The sequence below is a fragment of the Typopeltis vanoorti genome, chromosome 1, assembly GCF_054136105.1.
Source record: "Typopeltis vanoorti isolate ZY-2024b chromosome 1, IOZ_Tvanoo_1.0, whole genome shotgun sequence".
Lineage (NCBI taxonomy): Eukaryota > Metazoa > Arthropoda > Arachnida > Uropygi > Thelyphonidae > Typopeltis > Typopeltis vanoorti.
In genome coordinates this window covers 56,560,580-56,578,048 of record NC_143549.1, presented here as the reverse complement: position 1 = coordinate 56,578,048, position 17,469 = coordinate 56,560,580, and the positions used below count along the sequence as shown (strand labels likewise).

At 34.9% G+C, this 17,469-nt stretch overlaps 1 protein-coding gene across 1 annotated transcript; it reads left to right on the top strand.

Annotated features, from left to right (window-relative positions):
• Positions 1-1,663: 1,663 nt before the first annotated feature.
• LOC150109997 (monocarboxylate transporter 9-like) lies at positions 1,664-17,116 on the top strand. Its single transcript, XM_090390503.1, has 4 exons — positions 1,664-1,865; positions 7,325-7,468; positions 9,792-10,718; positions 16,753-17,116. The coding sequence occupies exons 1-4, from the start codon at positions 1,682-1,684 to the stop codon at positions 16,863-16,865; spliced, it is 1,368 nt and encodes a 455-aa protein (XP_090246629.1). The 5' UTR covers positions 1,664-1,681; the 3' UTR covers positions 16,866-17,116.
• Positions 17,117-17,469: the final 353 nt, after the last annotated feature.

Below are 17,469 nucleotides of genomic sequence, written 5' to 3'. Positions count from 1 at the left end.
TCACTCTCTTGCCATAAGTTATGGAAGAAATCCAGTCAATTTCACTTTTTCTTTTACCAAATACATACCAAATTGTAGAATTTTGTATGTATTTGGTCTCTTGATTGTAAGATCGCTTTCTTTTTTCTACAATTTTAGCCCATGTTTGCCGGAGGTAATTTATAATATAGTCAAGCTTATTAATCCTTGCTCGTGGATAACAGTGTTCATGTAGGTAGCAAACAAGTGTCACGAAAACATGCTCAAGCCATGACGCCATTTCACGATGTTGCAATGACCGCACACAAGAAGAAATAGGAACCATGACTGAGAGCTCAGTGTATTTTTGTCCAAATGATAATGTCCGAAATATTCATTCACTCTTATTAGTGGTAACTGCTTGTTTCTCTTATAGACATAATATTCTCGGTATTCATTTTTTCATATGCTACATTCCGAATAATATTCGATGTGTGGCACTTGCAGATGCCTTCACTGTAGCCTCAGGTGGTCACTGTAATTATTTGGACAACTGCAGCATGACTATAGGAAATTATCATCCTACTGATCCATTCTCACCTCATCAATCATATACGCACTGCTTGTAAAGAAGTCAACTGACATCATAGTGTGGATACACAGCCATGGCGCCCACCTTAATAAGATATAGGACTTTCGCTGAGGTGACTGCAGGAGTGCTACAGGACATACTTTCCACAAGCGTACGGCAGCGATCAACGGGAATGAATTTTGGACTATTCTTCCTGTAAGCATGGAATCAGGTCCTGAACTCTTGTGGTTCGCCCCACAACAGTTCAGGACTTGACCACGGTCGAAGCACTAGTTCATTCCACAGATGTTCAGTAGGGTTGAGATCAGGGCTCTGTGGAGGTCCGTCAAGTGTATATCCATAAACATTCATATCCACACGCGTCGTAGTTATAGCAGCAGTCTTATGACACGGTTCATTGTCTTTGCACAGAGTCGATGTCTGTTTTTCTTTCTTTCAAGATTGTTCCGTTATTATGTTATTTACTCGTAATATACAAACAGCAAGGTATTATTTTTTAGTAGTAGTTAATAAATTTAAGAGCATGCTTTACGGCTGCATCAATTTAAAAATATAAGTGTCTTCTACCAAACTAACGTCACTATCAATACGCCGAAAGGAAGAGTAAATGGCACTACACTGTCATTTATCCTTCAGAGCATTATTTGAAGCTATAAGATTCCACAAATTTTATGTTAATTTATTGTCAAATATAAATTATTTCTTACCGTTCGTCTCGCAATTGAAAGTCTTTCTTGACTTGAAAATATAGCTGAATCTTTACGCCAAGTATAAAGCAAATATGCGAATTGTTTCAGTTATCGATGAAAGTTTATTGAAAGTATTAAAGAAATTTATTATGTTTTAGTTATCAGTAAAGAACACCTTGAGCCTAACCTTACCCCTTCATATCTAATCAGTCCTATTAAACTGGTTCAGATTTGTCTGGAAGTGTTTAGAGGCTAACTTTAAAATATTAGAAAGAAAAATAATGTCTAGCTCAAAGTGCTGATTAAGCAACCTCAGATAACGGAATGGACTTTAAATAATGACATCACATCCGTTTTCGAAAGTCTTGCAGCCGGGCTTGCAAACTTCTTTGCTTGTTTCACTTTACTCTTGAAACGTGTGGCGTGATGTGAAGCATTGAAAATGACGGTCGGAAATACTTCAAAGTGTCTGATGGTCCTATCATGTTTTCTTATTTTGTTTTTTATTTTTGGACTGCAGAGATCCAATGGAGTTCTGTTTGTGGCAACCATGAAAAAATTTGACCACTCGAGAGAAATATCCGCCTGGCCATTTAGTCTTTATGGGTCAACATTCCAGATAACATGTAAGTAATGTATTTGTTCATACAATTATCATAATCCCTTCGCATCGCTAGACGTTGTTAAGTAATATTAATAATGACTCGATTAATCACGTCAGACAGAAACAATATATTTCGTAGCTCTAGATAGTCAAATTAACTAAAAGAGTATTTTTTAAATATACACCCTCTGTCCAAAAAGAAACCGAACTTTTCGAAAATAGAAGAAACTAGTGACGCTACCTGTTGTATCTTTTTTGTTGTCGGAAGCGGCAATCAACCTTCATTAGTGTTGTGTCAACTGTTTATGACATTTGTTTCATTAGAAGCCTCTGTGTGTGTGTATGTGTGTGTGTGTGTGTCACAATACTAATGTGTATAAACATTAGTATCGTGGACAGAATAAGGATTTTTAATCACTTTTTATTTATTTTTTGTATAATTTATTGATGTTTAATTTTATGCCAACTTATTCTACTCATGTACCTCATAGCATGTTTTCAAATTCACTCTTCGTACTCATTCGATAATTTTGTAAAAAATTTAAAGGACATATATGTGTAATAGTTAAGCATAAGCTTATCCATTTTAATGTGAAACTAAGGTGAAACTAAGTTATAATCACTCGGAGGTTTCTGTGGTTAAGAAGTTCAATCGAATTATTCCGGTTTTGTGACCACATTTTTATTAAAAAAACTGTTTTTTAAAACTCAACGAGTACTAAAAAACAAACCCGACAAGTTTCGTTAGTCGTCAGACTAACATCTTCAGGGGTAAAGATAACTAAGAGTTTAAAGCACAAACTATAAGAAATTACGAAAAAACAAGTTCATTTATTGGTATTATGAACATCAAAAAAGTTCGTTCGTTAGAAAACCGAATAACAGATCTATACAACAGTTAATATGTGTTATTTGGAAACAATGCTATTTTATATCGCGTTATGGTTCGGACAGAGTGAAAGTGAACAACTTTCACTCTATCCGAGGTCTGAACCGGGTAAATTTTTAATAAACGATGACCAAACTTGATTTAAAATCAAACTTTGGATTTTGTTGCATTGCGTAGGAATTTTAATCATATTTGCCCTCTTTGAAGTTTCTTGTGACACAGTTTTTATCAATGTAGGAATTTTAATCATATTTGCTCTCTTTGAAGTTTCTTGTGACACAGTTTTTATCAATGTAGGACATGTTTGTTCTGTCCCAGAGTACACCATGACTAGTAGAAGCTGTGTGAAATGCCAAGCCAGACTTATTTTCTTTCTCTCTCTCTCTCTTTCTCTCTGGTTTTTTTTTTTTTTTTTTTTTTTTGTACAGCCTTTTGATGTTCGCTCATGCGGATTTCTTCCGATCTCCCCGTCTGGCCTACGCCGCAGATGCCACAGGAACAGTGAATATTATAAACTCCTGGTTTTTTCATTGGGTGATGTGGAGGTTTCGGAGGATGAAGAGATTTTGATATTTTTTCAAGTGGCAGAGAAGTCACTTTTATGTTGTACTTGTAAAGGTTGGCTAATTTATCTGTTACATTTTTGATATAAGGAAGGGTAACTGCGTTCTTGTAGTCTTGTTTATTTAAGTTTCTTGTAGGTGCTGTATTAAAAGAAAAGAAAACAGAATATCTTTCTCCATTTATAGAAAGCCAACAAATACAGAACGATTTCTTCATGCTACCTCACACCACCATCCCAAGCAAAAAATAGGCCTCATAAAAACATTTTATTGCTTTTACTCCTTTTGAGAAAAAAACAACAAAAAAGCATTAATGCCATTTTCGCTTATAAGCCTGAAAACTGATAGTTGGAGAATGGGATTACGTGCGATTAACTATACCTATGTCTTGCTTTTCTGATTTCCGAAATAATTTATTTATTTATCTATCTATGTATTATTTTGGGGAATTACGTTGGATTGGAATTATTTACAATTATTACAGAAGAGGCTAAGACTATGAAGTCTATGTATATTAATCCTGTTAACTCCTGTTTTCTTCTTCCCAGTTTGCGGGGGTGAGAAACGGCTTCCGGGAGAAAACCTCTGCCACCTCCATATGAGGCCGGTAAACTCGTCTGTCATTGGAAAGCCAAAATGAACTGAAAATAGAAAGATATTTACATAAATTCATTGTTTGTTTCTTCAGTATCCTTAGTATAAGGGGTCAGAAGGAATATAATGAGCATGGCTTTGAGAGAGAGAGAGAGAGAGAGAGAGAGAGAGAGAGAGAGAGAGAGAGAGATGATTTGTAGGTGATCATGAACAGATATATGGTTAAATGTTGCTAAACGCCAGAGAATGTAGAGTGTGAAGAACAGGAAATGTTCAGGCAAGTGAGAAAAGCAGGCGATCATTATAAATTATTTCTGTTATGACAATATGCATTGGATAGAGGTAGTAGCATATGATAATAAGAAGGCTTTCTGGAATTCTGATGGACAGATTTGGTATGTGTTGAGACAGAGTGCAAAGATCAAGTGTCTGAATTTTGTTATAGCGTCAGAGGAACTGATTGTAATAAATGTCATACCTACCCTGAGTGGTGAGCGCGACCATGTAGTATCAAAGAGGTAGGTGCATATGCATCCGAAAGTTTTGGATACAAAGGATCGGATATGGAATTACTAGGTAAGCGATTTTAATCATATTAGAACCTAAGGCAGTGTATGACGTGAACGGAGGATTTGGAAGTAAAAAAGGCAATAGTGCATGAAAGATATTTAAGAATCATTTGTTAGCATAGCAAATTCCGAGTGAAAAATTGTGGCAAAATAGTTGGCTAAAGATATTATAAACGAATTGTAGATGAGAAACAAGTTATGGAAAAAGTATAGAGTGAGAGGTGGTAAACATTGCATGTGGATCATAAAATTCAAGGGGAAAAGATGACTAATCTAGTAAGCAGGAGAACATCAGAATATGACAGGAGACTGACACTCCAAGGAATACTTTCATTATGTGGCAAGAAAAGGAATAATTGTGGAAGAATGGTCTTGCTAGATGGAACATATGATCGAGTAACCAAGGTGAATGATATGCAAGAGCTGCTGAATGGATATTGTATTAGTGTTTGATTCTGGTGAGGCAAGTTATATTACAAAGAGGATGTAGAGAGAAATTATTAGAAGTTAAGTGCATATCCATTGCTTTTTATTAGAGTACGAGGTGAATGCATTTAGAATATCAAGTACTCTGATGAGAGAAAGGTAGTAGGACTGAATGAAATTGCTTCACGTTCGGTAGGAATGAGTTAAAGAACTAACAGCACCATTCACCTGTCTCTTTAATGAATGTCTTGCGACGGAAAAGTCTGTGGGAAATGAGAGGATGATAAGATATCCCCTCTACATAAGGATGGGTGGATGAATGGATACATTAAAACTATAAATACGTTTGTATCACTTCTGTGGTTGCTAAGATACGAGAGAAATTGACAATGACTAGAACATACGCCTGAGAAGATGAGAATAATATTATTTGTAATTGTCATTACGGATTTATTAAGGGCTGGCTTGTTTCAGTAGTCATGTTAATTTTTTATAAAGTAGTTGATTACGGAAAGTATCTTTTGTAAAAGCATTTGATAGTGTCCCGATAGGCTGGTATTTAAGCTAGATTTAGATAATATGGGTTAGTGGAGTGGAATGGACAGATAGTTGGCCATCTGATAGATATAAATGAATTTTGCATAGGGGAGTAATAGCAGGAAAAAAATATGACCAGTCTGGTTCCATAGGCTCTGCAATTGGACTATTATTGCTCATATCATTGATAATACCACTTGGATTCAAACAGATTGTCAGTGGTTTGCGGATAATGTGAAGTACGGAAGTTACTGAGAGTAGTGCTGATATGGTAGCCCCTCATTAGGATACGAAAAAGTTGGAAAGGACAGAAGATATTGAAGGTTTCAGTTTAACGTTACAAGGCCTTGATTTGTGGGATCACCAGATAGAACACTGCATTATCTGGATGTGAAAGTGTAATGGAGGAAGCACGGAATCTTGGGTTGATGGTGATTCAAAATTTGAAATTTAAGAGGTATGTTGCAAAGTGTAAACATAACTCAGAGGATTGCTGCCATATTAAGCTGAACATTAATCAGCAGAGATAAAATGTTAGTGATTCCATTGTCAGTGAGGCACTGATCAGGTCACATGTGGATTATGTGTTCAAATCTAGTCACTGGGATTTGAAGAGAATGAAGAGATAATGCGGAGATGAGTTTGTAGAGCTTGTCAGATAGAAGACGAAAGGTGATATAATTGAGTCATTTAGGCTGTTGAATATGGATACAATAGAAAATTTGAAACTGTGGAACAAAACGAAGGGACGAGAAATAATAAACCACACTTGAAAATTGAGTAAGGAAGGCATGAATAAGTGGGTAAGTAGTATTTGTTCAGTTTATTTATTTTGAGTTAATTATTTAATTACTTAATTACAGTAACATTGGTGGGTGAGAAGAATATATTGTCTGATTATGTTGTGAATTTTTTTATGAAGGAGTGTAAGTTTAGGACATATATGTTGAGAGAGGATAGATTTTCCCTTGATAAGTTTGTGAGTTTTTTTTTTGTAATATATGTAAACTTGGTTCTCCTTCAATGAGTCATTGATTCCAGGAGAATTAATATAATAAAATAAAAAATAAAAATTCGAGCCTGTGTAGCTCAGTGGATGTAGCGTTTGTACAGCACGGTGCTTGGCCGCACGAAGGAAGACTTGGTTTCGAGTCTAGTCGGAGACTAGAGGAAATTTTTCTAAGCCTTTTTTCGACCGGTTCCCGAGTTAGCCGATCACGGGCAAGTGGGTTTTTCCTCCGGAAACTCGGGTTTTTCGTTCCGTAAACTCAAGAAAATCGACCGTAGAACCCACATTATTTCAGACATTAAATATATTGTGTTAGGGTTAGGGACCACGAGATGGCGGCACATTTGAGCCGTCTCTCTTCACTGTGTACCGCTTAATTAGTGATAGCCTTGGGCCATCTATCTCTGATTATATATATATATATATATATATATTTATATATATATATATATATATATATATATATATATATATATATATATATATATATATATATATATATATATATTTATTTATTTATTATTGGGTATTTACGCCAAGTCGATCACCTTCTATTGCAATTTTTTTTTCGCTTTGTCTGAAAGCAAATCGTACTTCACAAGAAATTATATTCGTGTTTCTATTCTTTACTCAACAAACAAAGGTTTCCACAAAGCCATTAATATTTGTTTTTATAAATTATATTAAAATCGTTTTCATGCCTATATTATTTAAATTATGAGTTCTCCGGATTTATTATCGATTCTTCAAAAAAATGTATTATTAGATCCGAAAGCCAATATGAGGTGCATAGAGTATGCACATATTTTTATGGTTATTTACAAAGAGACCTTTAAATTGCTTATTTTGCTTTTATGATCATATTATTACAGATGATATTATTTATACTTTCAGCTTTGCTTGGAGGAATGCTAATTCTCAACTTTGGGACGCGCAAAGTGGCGCTAATTGGTAGTTTTTTCTCTATATTTGGAATAACAATGTGTGTATTTGCAAAAGGTATATTGTGGTTATCAATCTTCTTTGGATTCTTTCTTGGTAAGTTTTATGATATAAAAGGAGGGGAAAGGGGGGGGATATAAACAAGGATTCATATGAAGATATAAGGAAATTTATACGAATTTTAATTGATATAACCAGTAAAACGATTTCAACACATTAAAACAATTTTATAATATATGTATATTCTGTAATTGAATAAATAATTAAATTTGATGCGACTTAAATCACAAAAATGAAAGTTAGATGTTTCTCTATACATCTAACTTTTACCTGTACTATATCTGACTATACATCACCGTCAGGAAGGGCACTATAGAATATGATAAAAGATCAAATTCAACAGCATTTTTTCTCATTTTATAAACGAAAGCATTTGATAAAGTAATAGTTAATCACTCATGCCATTACATGCATCTTTCTTCTGTCTATTGTGTCAAGCTATAGATAGTTATTAGCACAACACCTCCGTTATGCTAATAACTATCTATAGCTTTCTGCTAATAACTATAGCTAATAACTATCTATAGCAAATATAACTATTTGCACAAACGAATAAGAGATTACCAAATGTCATGAAGTAGAAGAATCTAGTTTCTGTTTAAAGTACCGTTTGAACTGATCACTTCAGAACACTCCTTAAACATGATAGCGAAAAAGCTTGTCTTCCACGTATGGCATGAAAGCGGAAGTCAATCCATATCATGATAATTTGATAAGAAGTGCACCGAAACCATATTTTTCTAGCATTTTATTTTCCATAGCGCCTGTGTGTTCTTTCTTACGGATTTCGAAACTTCTCCCCATCTGACCGATATAAAGTCTGACACAAGAACAGGGCATCATATAGACTTCAGGTAGTTCAAACGGAGAACCTCCGTAGCTCAGTCGATATGGACGAAGCCTTTTGGTTGGAAAAAGCTGTGTTCGATTCCCGTCAGTGACGTGAGGAAACTTTATCTGGTCTTTTATCTTTCGACGAAAGGTGAGTTTCAAGAAACCCCAGTTTCACCCGGAAACACGGGTTTTTCGTCTCCCAGAACAGGCAAATCATATGCCCGTAAACATACGAAACTGCAAACATATGACACACTGGGAGGCATAGGACTAACCACCTTATCCTTGAGTTACGGTTGCAGTTAGCTGGAAAAAACCTCGACACTGTAAAAGGCAGAAGAGGGAGGAATAAATAAAGTAAAGTAAAATTTTCAAACTGAACATTGTTTTCAGGCGAACGTAGCAGGTTTCGTAGATGTGCATTGTTTAAAGATAATTCGGTGGAATGTCAAGAAAATAAAGGAATTTTCTGTTGAAACAGATTCCTAAGATTCCATAATGACAGATAGTATAGCCTTAGTCATTACAATTTTCTCTTCCACTATTAACTGTAGTAATAATGTGTCGAAGTGTTGTAGTAGTAATTTTAGCCAACGCTCACTCTATTTTCTTTGCAAAGTTCTCTATTACAGCGTTAATCTATACTGAGAAGTTTATGATTGGAGTAGCACTAATCAGTAGACATTCGTTAAGCTGTCTAGAGTGACGTCATAATCTGTACCCATTTGTAATACATAAGTGAAGATTATGATCTGTATGATAATCGGGTGTTGCTACTGGCTCAATGCAGATACCTTCAACATTATTTTTGCTCCGGAGCTTCTGATTTTTTGCTCTTTCTTTGGTAGCAACTGGTAGCAACTGTTTTCCGTTTGTTTTTTGGCACGAAAGATATTCTTTTCTTAGAGTTATTGCTCCTCCTCATCGGAGGTGATTTTCTTTTGTCCCTTATTTCGGCGTCGTTATTGGATTCATTAAAGCTTAAAGTTATATCTTGGATATGTCAGAAGTTCGATATTATAGTTTTCTTCGTCTTCTAGGAAGACGAAGAAAACTATAATATCATTCACTACCGCTCACATCATTCGGTTGCAGCAAACAATTGGTTTCTGCAAAGCCATAAAGAATGGGACAGCTAGTGGACCCAAAAATTTGCGTTCCACTAGCTCTCCCATTCTGATTAGATTTAGAAAACAGTTTTTCAACTAAAGAAATTTATAAATTTTTATCTTTAACATTAAATGGTGTAGTAATGCATTTTAACAAACTCTGAATGCTTAAAGATGTAAATTTTTTTTATTTTTTTTCAGCATACAATTTTATTTCAAAAACTTCTTTAATAAAAAATAAAATTTTAAAATTATAAAACCTTCCTTTAATCGTCAGAGTAATTTATATTTTTAGATAATGTGGATTTTTGCTTCTTTTAATTAAAATGTTTTTTTTTTTTTTTTTCAGTTTATTGGGTACGAATAGTGTTATCATTAATGAACGTAAAATCTGATATTTTACTTTTCCTTTTTAGGTACAGGAATGGGTCTTTTATTTCCAACAGCTTCTGTCACAATCAGCCAACATTTCCAAACTAGAAAGTCCAGGATATTTGGAATTGTTTTTTCAGGCATGTCTATTGGAGGCATAGCGTTTCCACCTATAACAGAAACGTTACTAGACACGTACGGATTCCAAGGTACATTTCTTATTCTAGGTGCTGTGGTAATGAATGTTACTATCTCTGGAATTGTAATGAGACAACCTAGTGTGGTTTCAACAAAGACTCATCACCCTGATGTTATTCAAGAAAAAACATTTGTGAAAGAAAACGAATATTTAGTTACGTCGAATGGAGACAAGGAAATGACACCAATGAGGAATAGAGTGCCTACAGGAAATCATCTCATTTCCCACAAAAGAGTACCATGTCTTATCGAGAAAAATAAACAAATTAATTACTGGCATAAGTTTTTGGATTCCACGTGGTCGACACTGAAAATAACAGGAGCAGTTTTGGTATCTCCAATATTTATTATAATTACTTTCGGGATGTTTGGACATGTTTTAAATAACATCATATTTCAGACAGTTATAATAGACTTTGCCAATGACAAAGGAGTCAGCCGTGATGGCGTCTATCTCATCACAGCTAATTGCGTCGCTGGCCTGTTATCTCAAGTAATTGTTGGTTGGCTAATGGATCAAAAGTGTTTAAGCAAGAGGACTACTGTCATCGTTTCAATGATTATAATCGGAATAACTACAGCTTGTTATCCTTCATGTCGAAGTTATTTTGCATTGATGGTATGTTCTATTATTTTAGGATCAACAATGTGTAATGTTCAATTATACCAACTGTTGTTTGAGGAATTTCTTGGAAAGGAGGTCTTTGCAATCTCAACTGGCTTGTCCAGGTTTCTTCTGGGATGTTTTGGCCTTCTTATGCCAATTTTCATCGGTACGTGTGCATCATTATTTCCATTTGTAAAAAAATGTTTTATTTTATTTTGATATTAAGTAAGCAAAAGTCTCAGTAAGCAAAAGAAAATTCTTGGAAAAAGGACGAATTATACACAACCCAAACAAATACATATGATATGGGCAACAAATTTTACAAAATGATTGGCTGCTCCATCAAACCATATTTATTTCTGCTCTCTTTCTCCCCGTAAGTTCTTTTTTTTTTTTAATTATGCCATCATAAATTCACTTATTCATGTCTAGATATAGGCTCGTGCTATTCGCTAACCCAGCAACTCATAGGGCACACATATCACATCATCATCATCATCATCATCATCATCATCAAATTCCTGCCATGTACCCTCAAGGGGTGTACAGGATATGACAGTACTACATGAAAAATTTAAATCATTACTAACTTCCTATCTACAATTTTCCTCCAAATCAATCTCTTGCTTGTCAAGACTCCAACATTATCAGATCTTATATTTCTATCTTCAAAGGCACTTTGTACCGTATCAATCCACCTATATCTTGGTCTTCCTCTGGGTCGTTTTCCTGCCAATCTGGCAGAGAACACTTGTTTTGCTAATCTTTCCTCTCCCATTCTATTTAAGTGACCATACCACCTGAGATTAGCTCTGCTAACGCATTCCTGGATGCTGACAATGTCAAGTTCTTTCCTAATATCCTCATTTTTAATATGATATTGCCATTGATGCCATTTGTTCACGCCTATAATCTTTCTCAGGATTCTCATATCTGCGGTATCTAGTCTTTGGTCAAGTGTTTTACTTCTGACCCAGCTCTCAGATCCATAAGTTAAAACTGGTTTGAACACTGTCTTGTATACAGCTAATTTAGTGTTCCGACTAATGTCTCTCTTATTCCATATGAATTTATTCAACTGACTTCCCACCATACCAGCTTTGCTGATTCTGTTGTCTATTTCTATATTTAATTTATCATCTTCAGTAAAAATCGTACTTAAGTAGCTGAAATGTTTTACTTGTTCCACAGGTTCTCCATTCACAACACACTTGACATTTTCAATGATTCTGCCTATTTTCATTGTCTTTGTCTTTTTATTGCTGACCTTCATACCATATCTATTACAACAGCTATTCAATTTAGTCAGAGAATCTTGCAGACTTGTAGCGGATTTATTTAGAAGTATAACATCATCCGCATAAAGCAAAGAGCTGACATTAACATCTCCAATTTTGATATCATGTTTAATACCTCTTTCCTTCATAATGCGATCCATATAGATAATGAGTAACAGAGGGGATAATGTACATCCTTATCTCACACCAGATTTAACATTAAACCATCTTCCTGTACTTCCTTCAATTCTAACTGCTGACTTGCAACTCAAATAAAGACTAAGTATTGCTTGATATAATGCCCCATTGACACCATATAACTGCAGCGTTTTGAATAGCTTCTCTCTTGGCACCTTGTCATATGCCTTTTCCAAATCGACAAAACTTAAATACAGATCTTTGTTATATTCCCATGCTTTCTCGACTATTTGTCGTAAAGTGAAGATCTGATCCTGACAGCCTCTATTTGGCCTGAATCCAGCTTGTTCTTCACCAAGCTTTTCTTCCACAATTCTTCTCAACCGTTTCTCAAGTATACTTGCATAGATCTTGCTAGGAACACTCAGTAGGGAAATACCTCTGTAATTCTCACATTCAGTTTTATTTCCCTTTTTATATATGGGTACTATAAGAGCTCTACCCCAATCATCGGGAATTCATCCCTCTGTCCAGGCTTTCTGAACTATGCAGTGCAGCCACTGTAAGACTTTTATACCACCATACTTCAGCATTTCTGGCCGAATATCATCTACTCCTGCTGCCTTTCCACATTTCAAGCCTTTGATGGCTTTTTCTACTTCAAGTATGGATATGTATTCCTGACTGCATGCCTGGTCAGTGTTTTTTTATCACTATGCTGTCATCACTGCTTGTTTCATTTAGCAGTTTTTCAAAGTAATTACTCCACACTTCAAGGATTTATTTTTCTCTGTCACCTTTATCATCTCTAACTCCTTTTACAGCACTCTTTCATCCATTCCTAAGCTTCTTCAACAACCTCCAGAATAAGTCAAATCACATATATCACAAATGTTACACACATATCACAAATGTTAATTATTCATAATTCGTTTAGCATTAAATACCACAATACTCACACTTATTCTTTTCTCTTCTTACGTGTCTTATAAATGAAGGTTCATATATTTTCATCTTTGAGTATTTCAAATATAGCAACCAAATATAGCATTCTCCTTCAATGTTTTTTTCTAATAAATCCTCAAACAAACCGATGGTTCCCCCACTGCAGAAGTATTCCAAGTTATTCTGCAATTAATAGCATTGGACTAATTAAGATGAGCGCTGATGAGCTATACACTCTCAAACCTTTCATACATCGATAAAAATGCAATCATACGGTCATGTGCGTCTGCAGGGTGGGGGAGGGGACAACGGGGAACTCTTCTTCCGTAATAGAGAAAAAAATTCCACAATTTATAATCGTAAAAGTGATTGCAATATGCAATCTTACGCCCTCGAACATGGGACGCTTTTTCTGTCTTAAAATTTATTATGGGTTGGCCTGTTTCGGCCGATGGCCGGGTAGCCTAGAACACGTGTTTTATTGCAACAATAAAGCAGGCGTTCCTGTGTTTTTGGTTCATATTTTTCTGATTTGTGAAAAAATGAACTGTTAAAATTGAGTTATTTTCTTTTGGTTTATTAGTCGACCATAAATATTAAAAGATCTACACAATTGTCAACAATTTAGTAAAAACGAAGACTGGAGTAGCACAGTCAGTTGGAATTAAAAGAAGTCAAATCACTTGATTTTACTGTGCTACTCCATTCTTCTTTTTTTCTTTTAAACGTTGTTGTACCGACTTTCTTATCTGAAGAAGCCAAACAGAATAGCTGGTGAAACTTGTTGAACAATTGTGTAGATCTTTTAATATTTATGGTCGACTAATAAACCAAAAGAAAATAACTCAATTTTAATGTTAAGTGATCAAATAATTTAACAAAAATGAACTGTTGTGAACAGCGACCGGTGTTTTTGACCTCTGTGTCTAATGAATCACTGAGTGAAATGTTAAAAACTGCTAAAAGATGTTTATTGATGTAGTTATTTAATTACATCAATAATTATAAAAATTTATTGATGCAATTATTTGTCTCCAAGCTCTGCCCCCCCCTCCCCCCCCCGAAAATTTTCTGTGGATGCCCATATATATACTCATATATATATATATATATATGAAAATATATATATATATTTCATATATATATATATATATATATATATATATATATATATATATATATATGAAAATATATATATATATTTCATATATATATATATATATATATATGAAAGAATGATCATTAACTCGGTTAACATGCATATTTTTATAAAGAATTTAATGACTAGAACCGAGATTTAAGTAAAAAGGTTTTAATATAAAAACACGACTAGTTTCGGCTTAACAGCCTTAATCAGGTGAGATTACAAAAGAAAGAAAAAAGAAAAAACACTAAATCACTGAAGCTTAACTAAACTATGAACATCATAAAGAGTATCTATACTTAATTGACACTAAATCCTTTTTTCCCAAGTAAGCAAACAGACAAATAAGTCAAGTTTGCTCCTGAACATAGTTCAGATCTGTGGCAACTCGTGGTAAAGGTGGAGAAAGCTCTGCTTGCTCCTTGGCATTTTTTGGGTCTGGTTCCCACTGACGAGACCTCAATAAAGTACGAAACCGGTCTGGCTAGTGGCCCTTGCCTTTAATGCATAGCATCATACTTCTCCGCAAGGGGATGTGCTTTGCATTAGGGGAAATACTAAGGAAAGTGATCAGAGCTTACTCCACCTTTACCACGAGTTGCCTCAGACTTGAACCATGTTCAGGCGCAAACTTGACTTACTTGTCTGTTTGCTTACTTGTGAAAAAGGATTAAAACCTAGCTTATAAAATTGCTTGGCTTTAACATCTTTAACAATCAATATATATATATATATATATATATATATATATATATATATATATATATATATATATATATATATATATATATATCGCCGGTTTGCCTCTCTTATGGAATGAAAAGATTCATTTTCAGGGCAGAATACCCTAAGGCTCCTATATTAGATCAAATAATTGATCCGGATTCCATACACTTTATGCGATACGCCCACACAGATTCTTCAAAATTTCTTTGCTATTAGTTGCATCATGCACAGGAATAGCATATGTGCTATGTATTTTGTAGGCTTCAAGAATATGGAGAGAAAAGAGAGAGAGATTAGAGTTGAGAACTAGTCAAATGGATAACGAGTGATATGAGAAAAAAATGTTCGTTTTTGTTCATTCATTGAAGGAATTTCAGGAGTTGCGCTGCTTTTTTCTGAATTGCAGTCATGATATGCCTTCAAGAATTGTACTATATATTGTTACTGCAATATCTATTAATGATTTTTTAGACATTCTAATGACTTTTTTCCCTTAAGGTTAATTATGAAATATACGAGGGTGGTCTGAAATGTTCTCGGCCTCGCCCATAGATGGAAAATATATCGGCAAGATTTTTTTTCGAAGTTGGTACATCTGTCATCAGAAATTCCAAGTTATTCTATCAAGAAGTTTGTTTCACAGCTGTCTGAAGCCAAAGTGTTGTCCCCTTGAAATGGATAAAATTGAGTATCCTGCAGTTATAAAATTCTTTCTAAAAGAAGGTTTACCGCCAAAAGAAATTCATTCCAAGTTCATAAAAGTTTATGGGCGCTCTTCTTCTTCGTTTTCAACAATTAAGAAATTGGTTGCCGAGTTTAAACGCTGCCGTACCAGCCTTGAAAATGATCCACGTGCAGGACGTCCAAAAAGTATAACAACGCCAGAAATTATTGATCAAATGCACGATATGGTATTGGATGACCGGCGAGTCAAAGCTCGTGAAATTGCTGAGACTAGGTATTTCAAAAGAACGTGTAGGATATAATTTGTATGAAAAATTGCAAATGAAAAAGCTTTGCACAAGATGTGTGCCGCGCTTGCTCACAGCAGATCAAAAACACACTCGCACGAAAATCTCTGAACAATGCTTGGAGCGTTTTAACAAGAATAAAACTGATTGTATGCGTCGATTTATTCACTATGAATGAGGCTTGGATTCACCATTACACATCAGAATCCAAACAGCAGTCAAAACAGTGGATAGAAGCCGGTTGTTCAGCGTCAAAGAAGATAAATTTGGTTCCATCAGCAGGAAAGGTCATGACATCGGTGTTTTGGTATGCTAAAGGTATCTTGTTTATTAATTATCTTGAATAGGATAAAACAATAACCGAGGAATATTATTCCGATCTTTTAACCAGACTAAACGAAAAAAGTCGTGAGAAAAGACCAGGCTTGCAGAAGAAAAAATCATCTTTCATCAGGACAATGTACCTGCCTGCAAAGGTGTTTTGGAAATGGAAAAATTAAGGGATCTGCAATATGAATTGTTGGAACATCCACCCTATTCCACCAGATTTAGCTCCCTCTGACTTCTATCTCTTCCCAGAACTAAAACTGTTTCTCTCTGGTCAGCATTTTTCTTCGAATCAAGAGGTGATTGCAACTGTAGGGGGGGGGGGTATTTTGCCGATCTTACTGAGAATCACTACAGGAACGGGATAATGGCGCCGGAGCAAATGTATTAGTCTTGAGGGGATTATGTTGAAAAATAATTTTGAAATTATAAATTCGTTTTTTCATTATTAGGACGAGAACTTTTCAGACCACCCTCGTATCTTGTTTTTGTTTTTTACTTGCTTGATTCCTATCCCTCTTCTTTTATAGGTCGGTCAGTAGTGATAAATAAGAATATTATTGCTTACTCCGCTCACCCTCTCTCTCTCTCTCTCTTGATCACGTCTCTATGGTATATGTTCAACTGTTAAAAAAATAAACAAACACTAATATTTTTTTCTGTTATTTTCAGGGTATTTTAGAGACAACTTGAAAAGCTATGACGGTCTTTTCTATACCGCAAGTGGGATTGGATGTGCCGGTGGATTATTCTTGATATTCCTTAAGAAAGCTAGAAAACTTTAAAAAACAATACGAGGGCAGACTGTTTTCATCATCAAATACTCATTTCCAAGTTCTGTGATTTATCCTGTCTAGAAGCATAAAATGTTTTATAATTTCAAAATGCAACGCAATTCTGCAACACACATTTGTTTTGTCATGAACTGCTTAAAAAATTGTAACAAGACCGTTATCATATTACAAAGAGTGTACACTATGCTGAAAAAATTACATGAATTCTATAGTCTTCCGCATAAAATTTCAGTGTGCCTTTAACCACGGCTGCAATTTTTTCTCTAGCAATTAGATATTCATAAATGTGCACATCTGTTTTTTCCCTTCCTCCACCTTAAAAGCCGGTCCTAAAGTGAAGGTGTTTTACCCAACTCCTTCTTACTGATGGTCCCATACCCCCGAATCGGAACTCTATTTGTCAATCTAACCTTTGCACTCTCGTTACCAAAAACCACTCATCCCTTTCCTGAAACATGACTTGGTGAAATACCATTGGTTGTAACTAAATTATTTCCATAGTGGTGCCATAATGTTGTCAACACATAGTCGTCGAAACGGAATATTCATTTTTTCGTTGGTTACAATAAGGAAGGAGAAAGATGCAAAGTATTGG

What these genes read in the sequence shown, in the direction of transcription:
- LOC150109997 (XM_090390503.1), top strand. Translation starts at nt 1,682, where the DNA reads ATGACGGTCGGAAATACTTCAAAGTGTCTGATGGTCCTATCATGTTTT. An exon ending in CTTCTTTGGATTCTTTCTTG is followed by an intron (nt 7,469 to 9,791) that starts GTAAGTTTTATG and finishes TTTCCTTTTTAG; the next exon opens with GTACAGGAATGGGTCTTTTA. An exon ending in TCTTATGCCAATTTTCATCG is followed by an intron (nt 10,719 to 16,752) that starts GTACGTGTGCAT and finishes TGTTATTTTCAG; the next exon opens with GGTATTTTAGAGACAACTTG.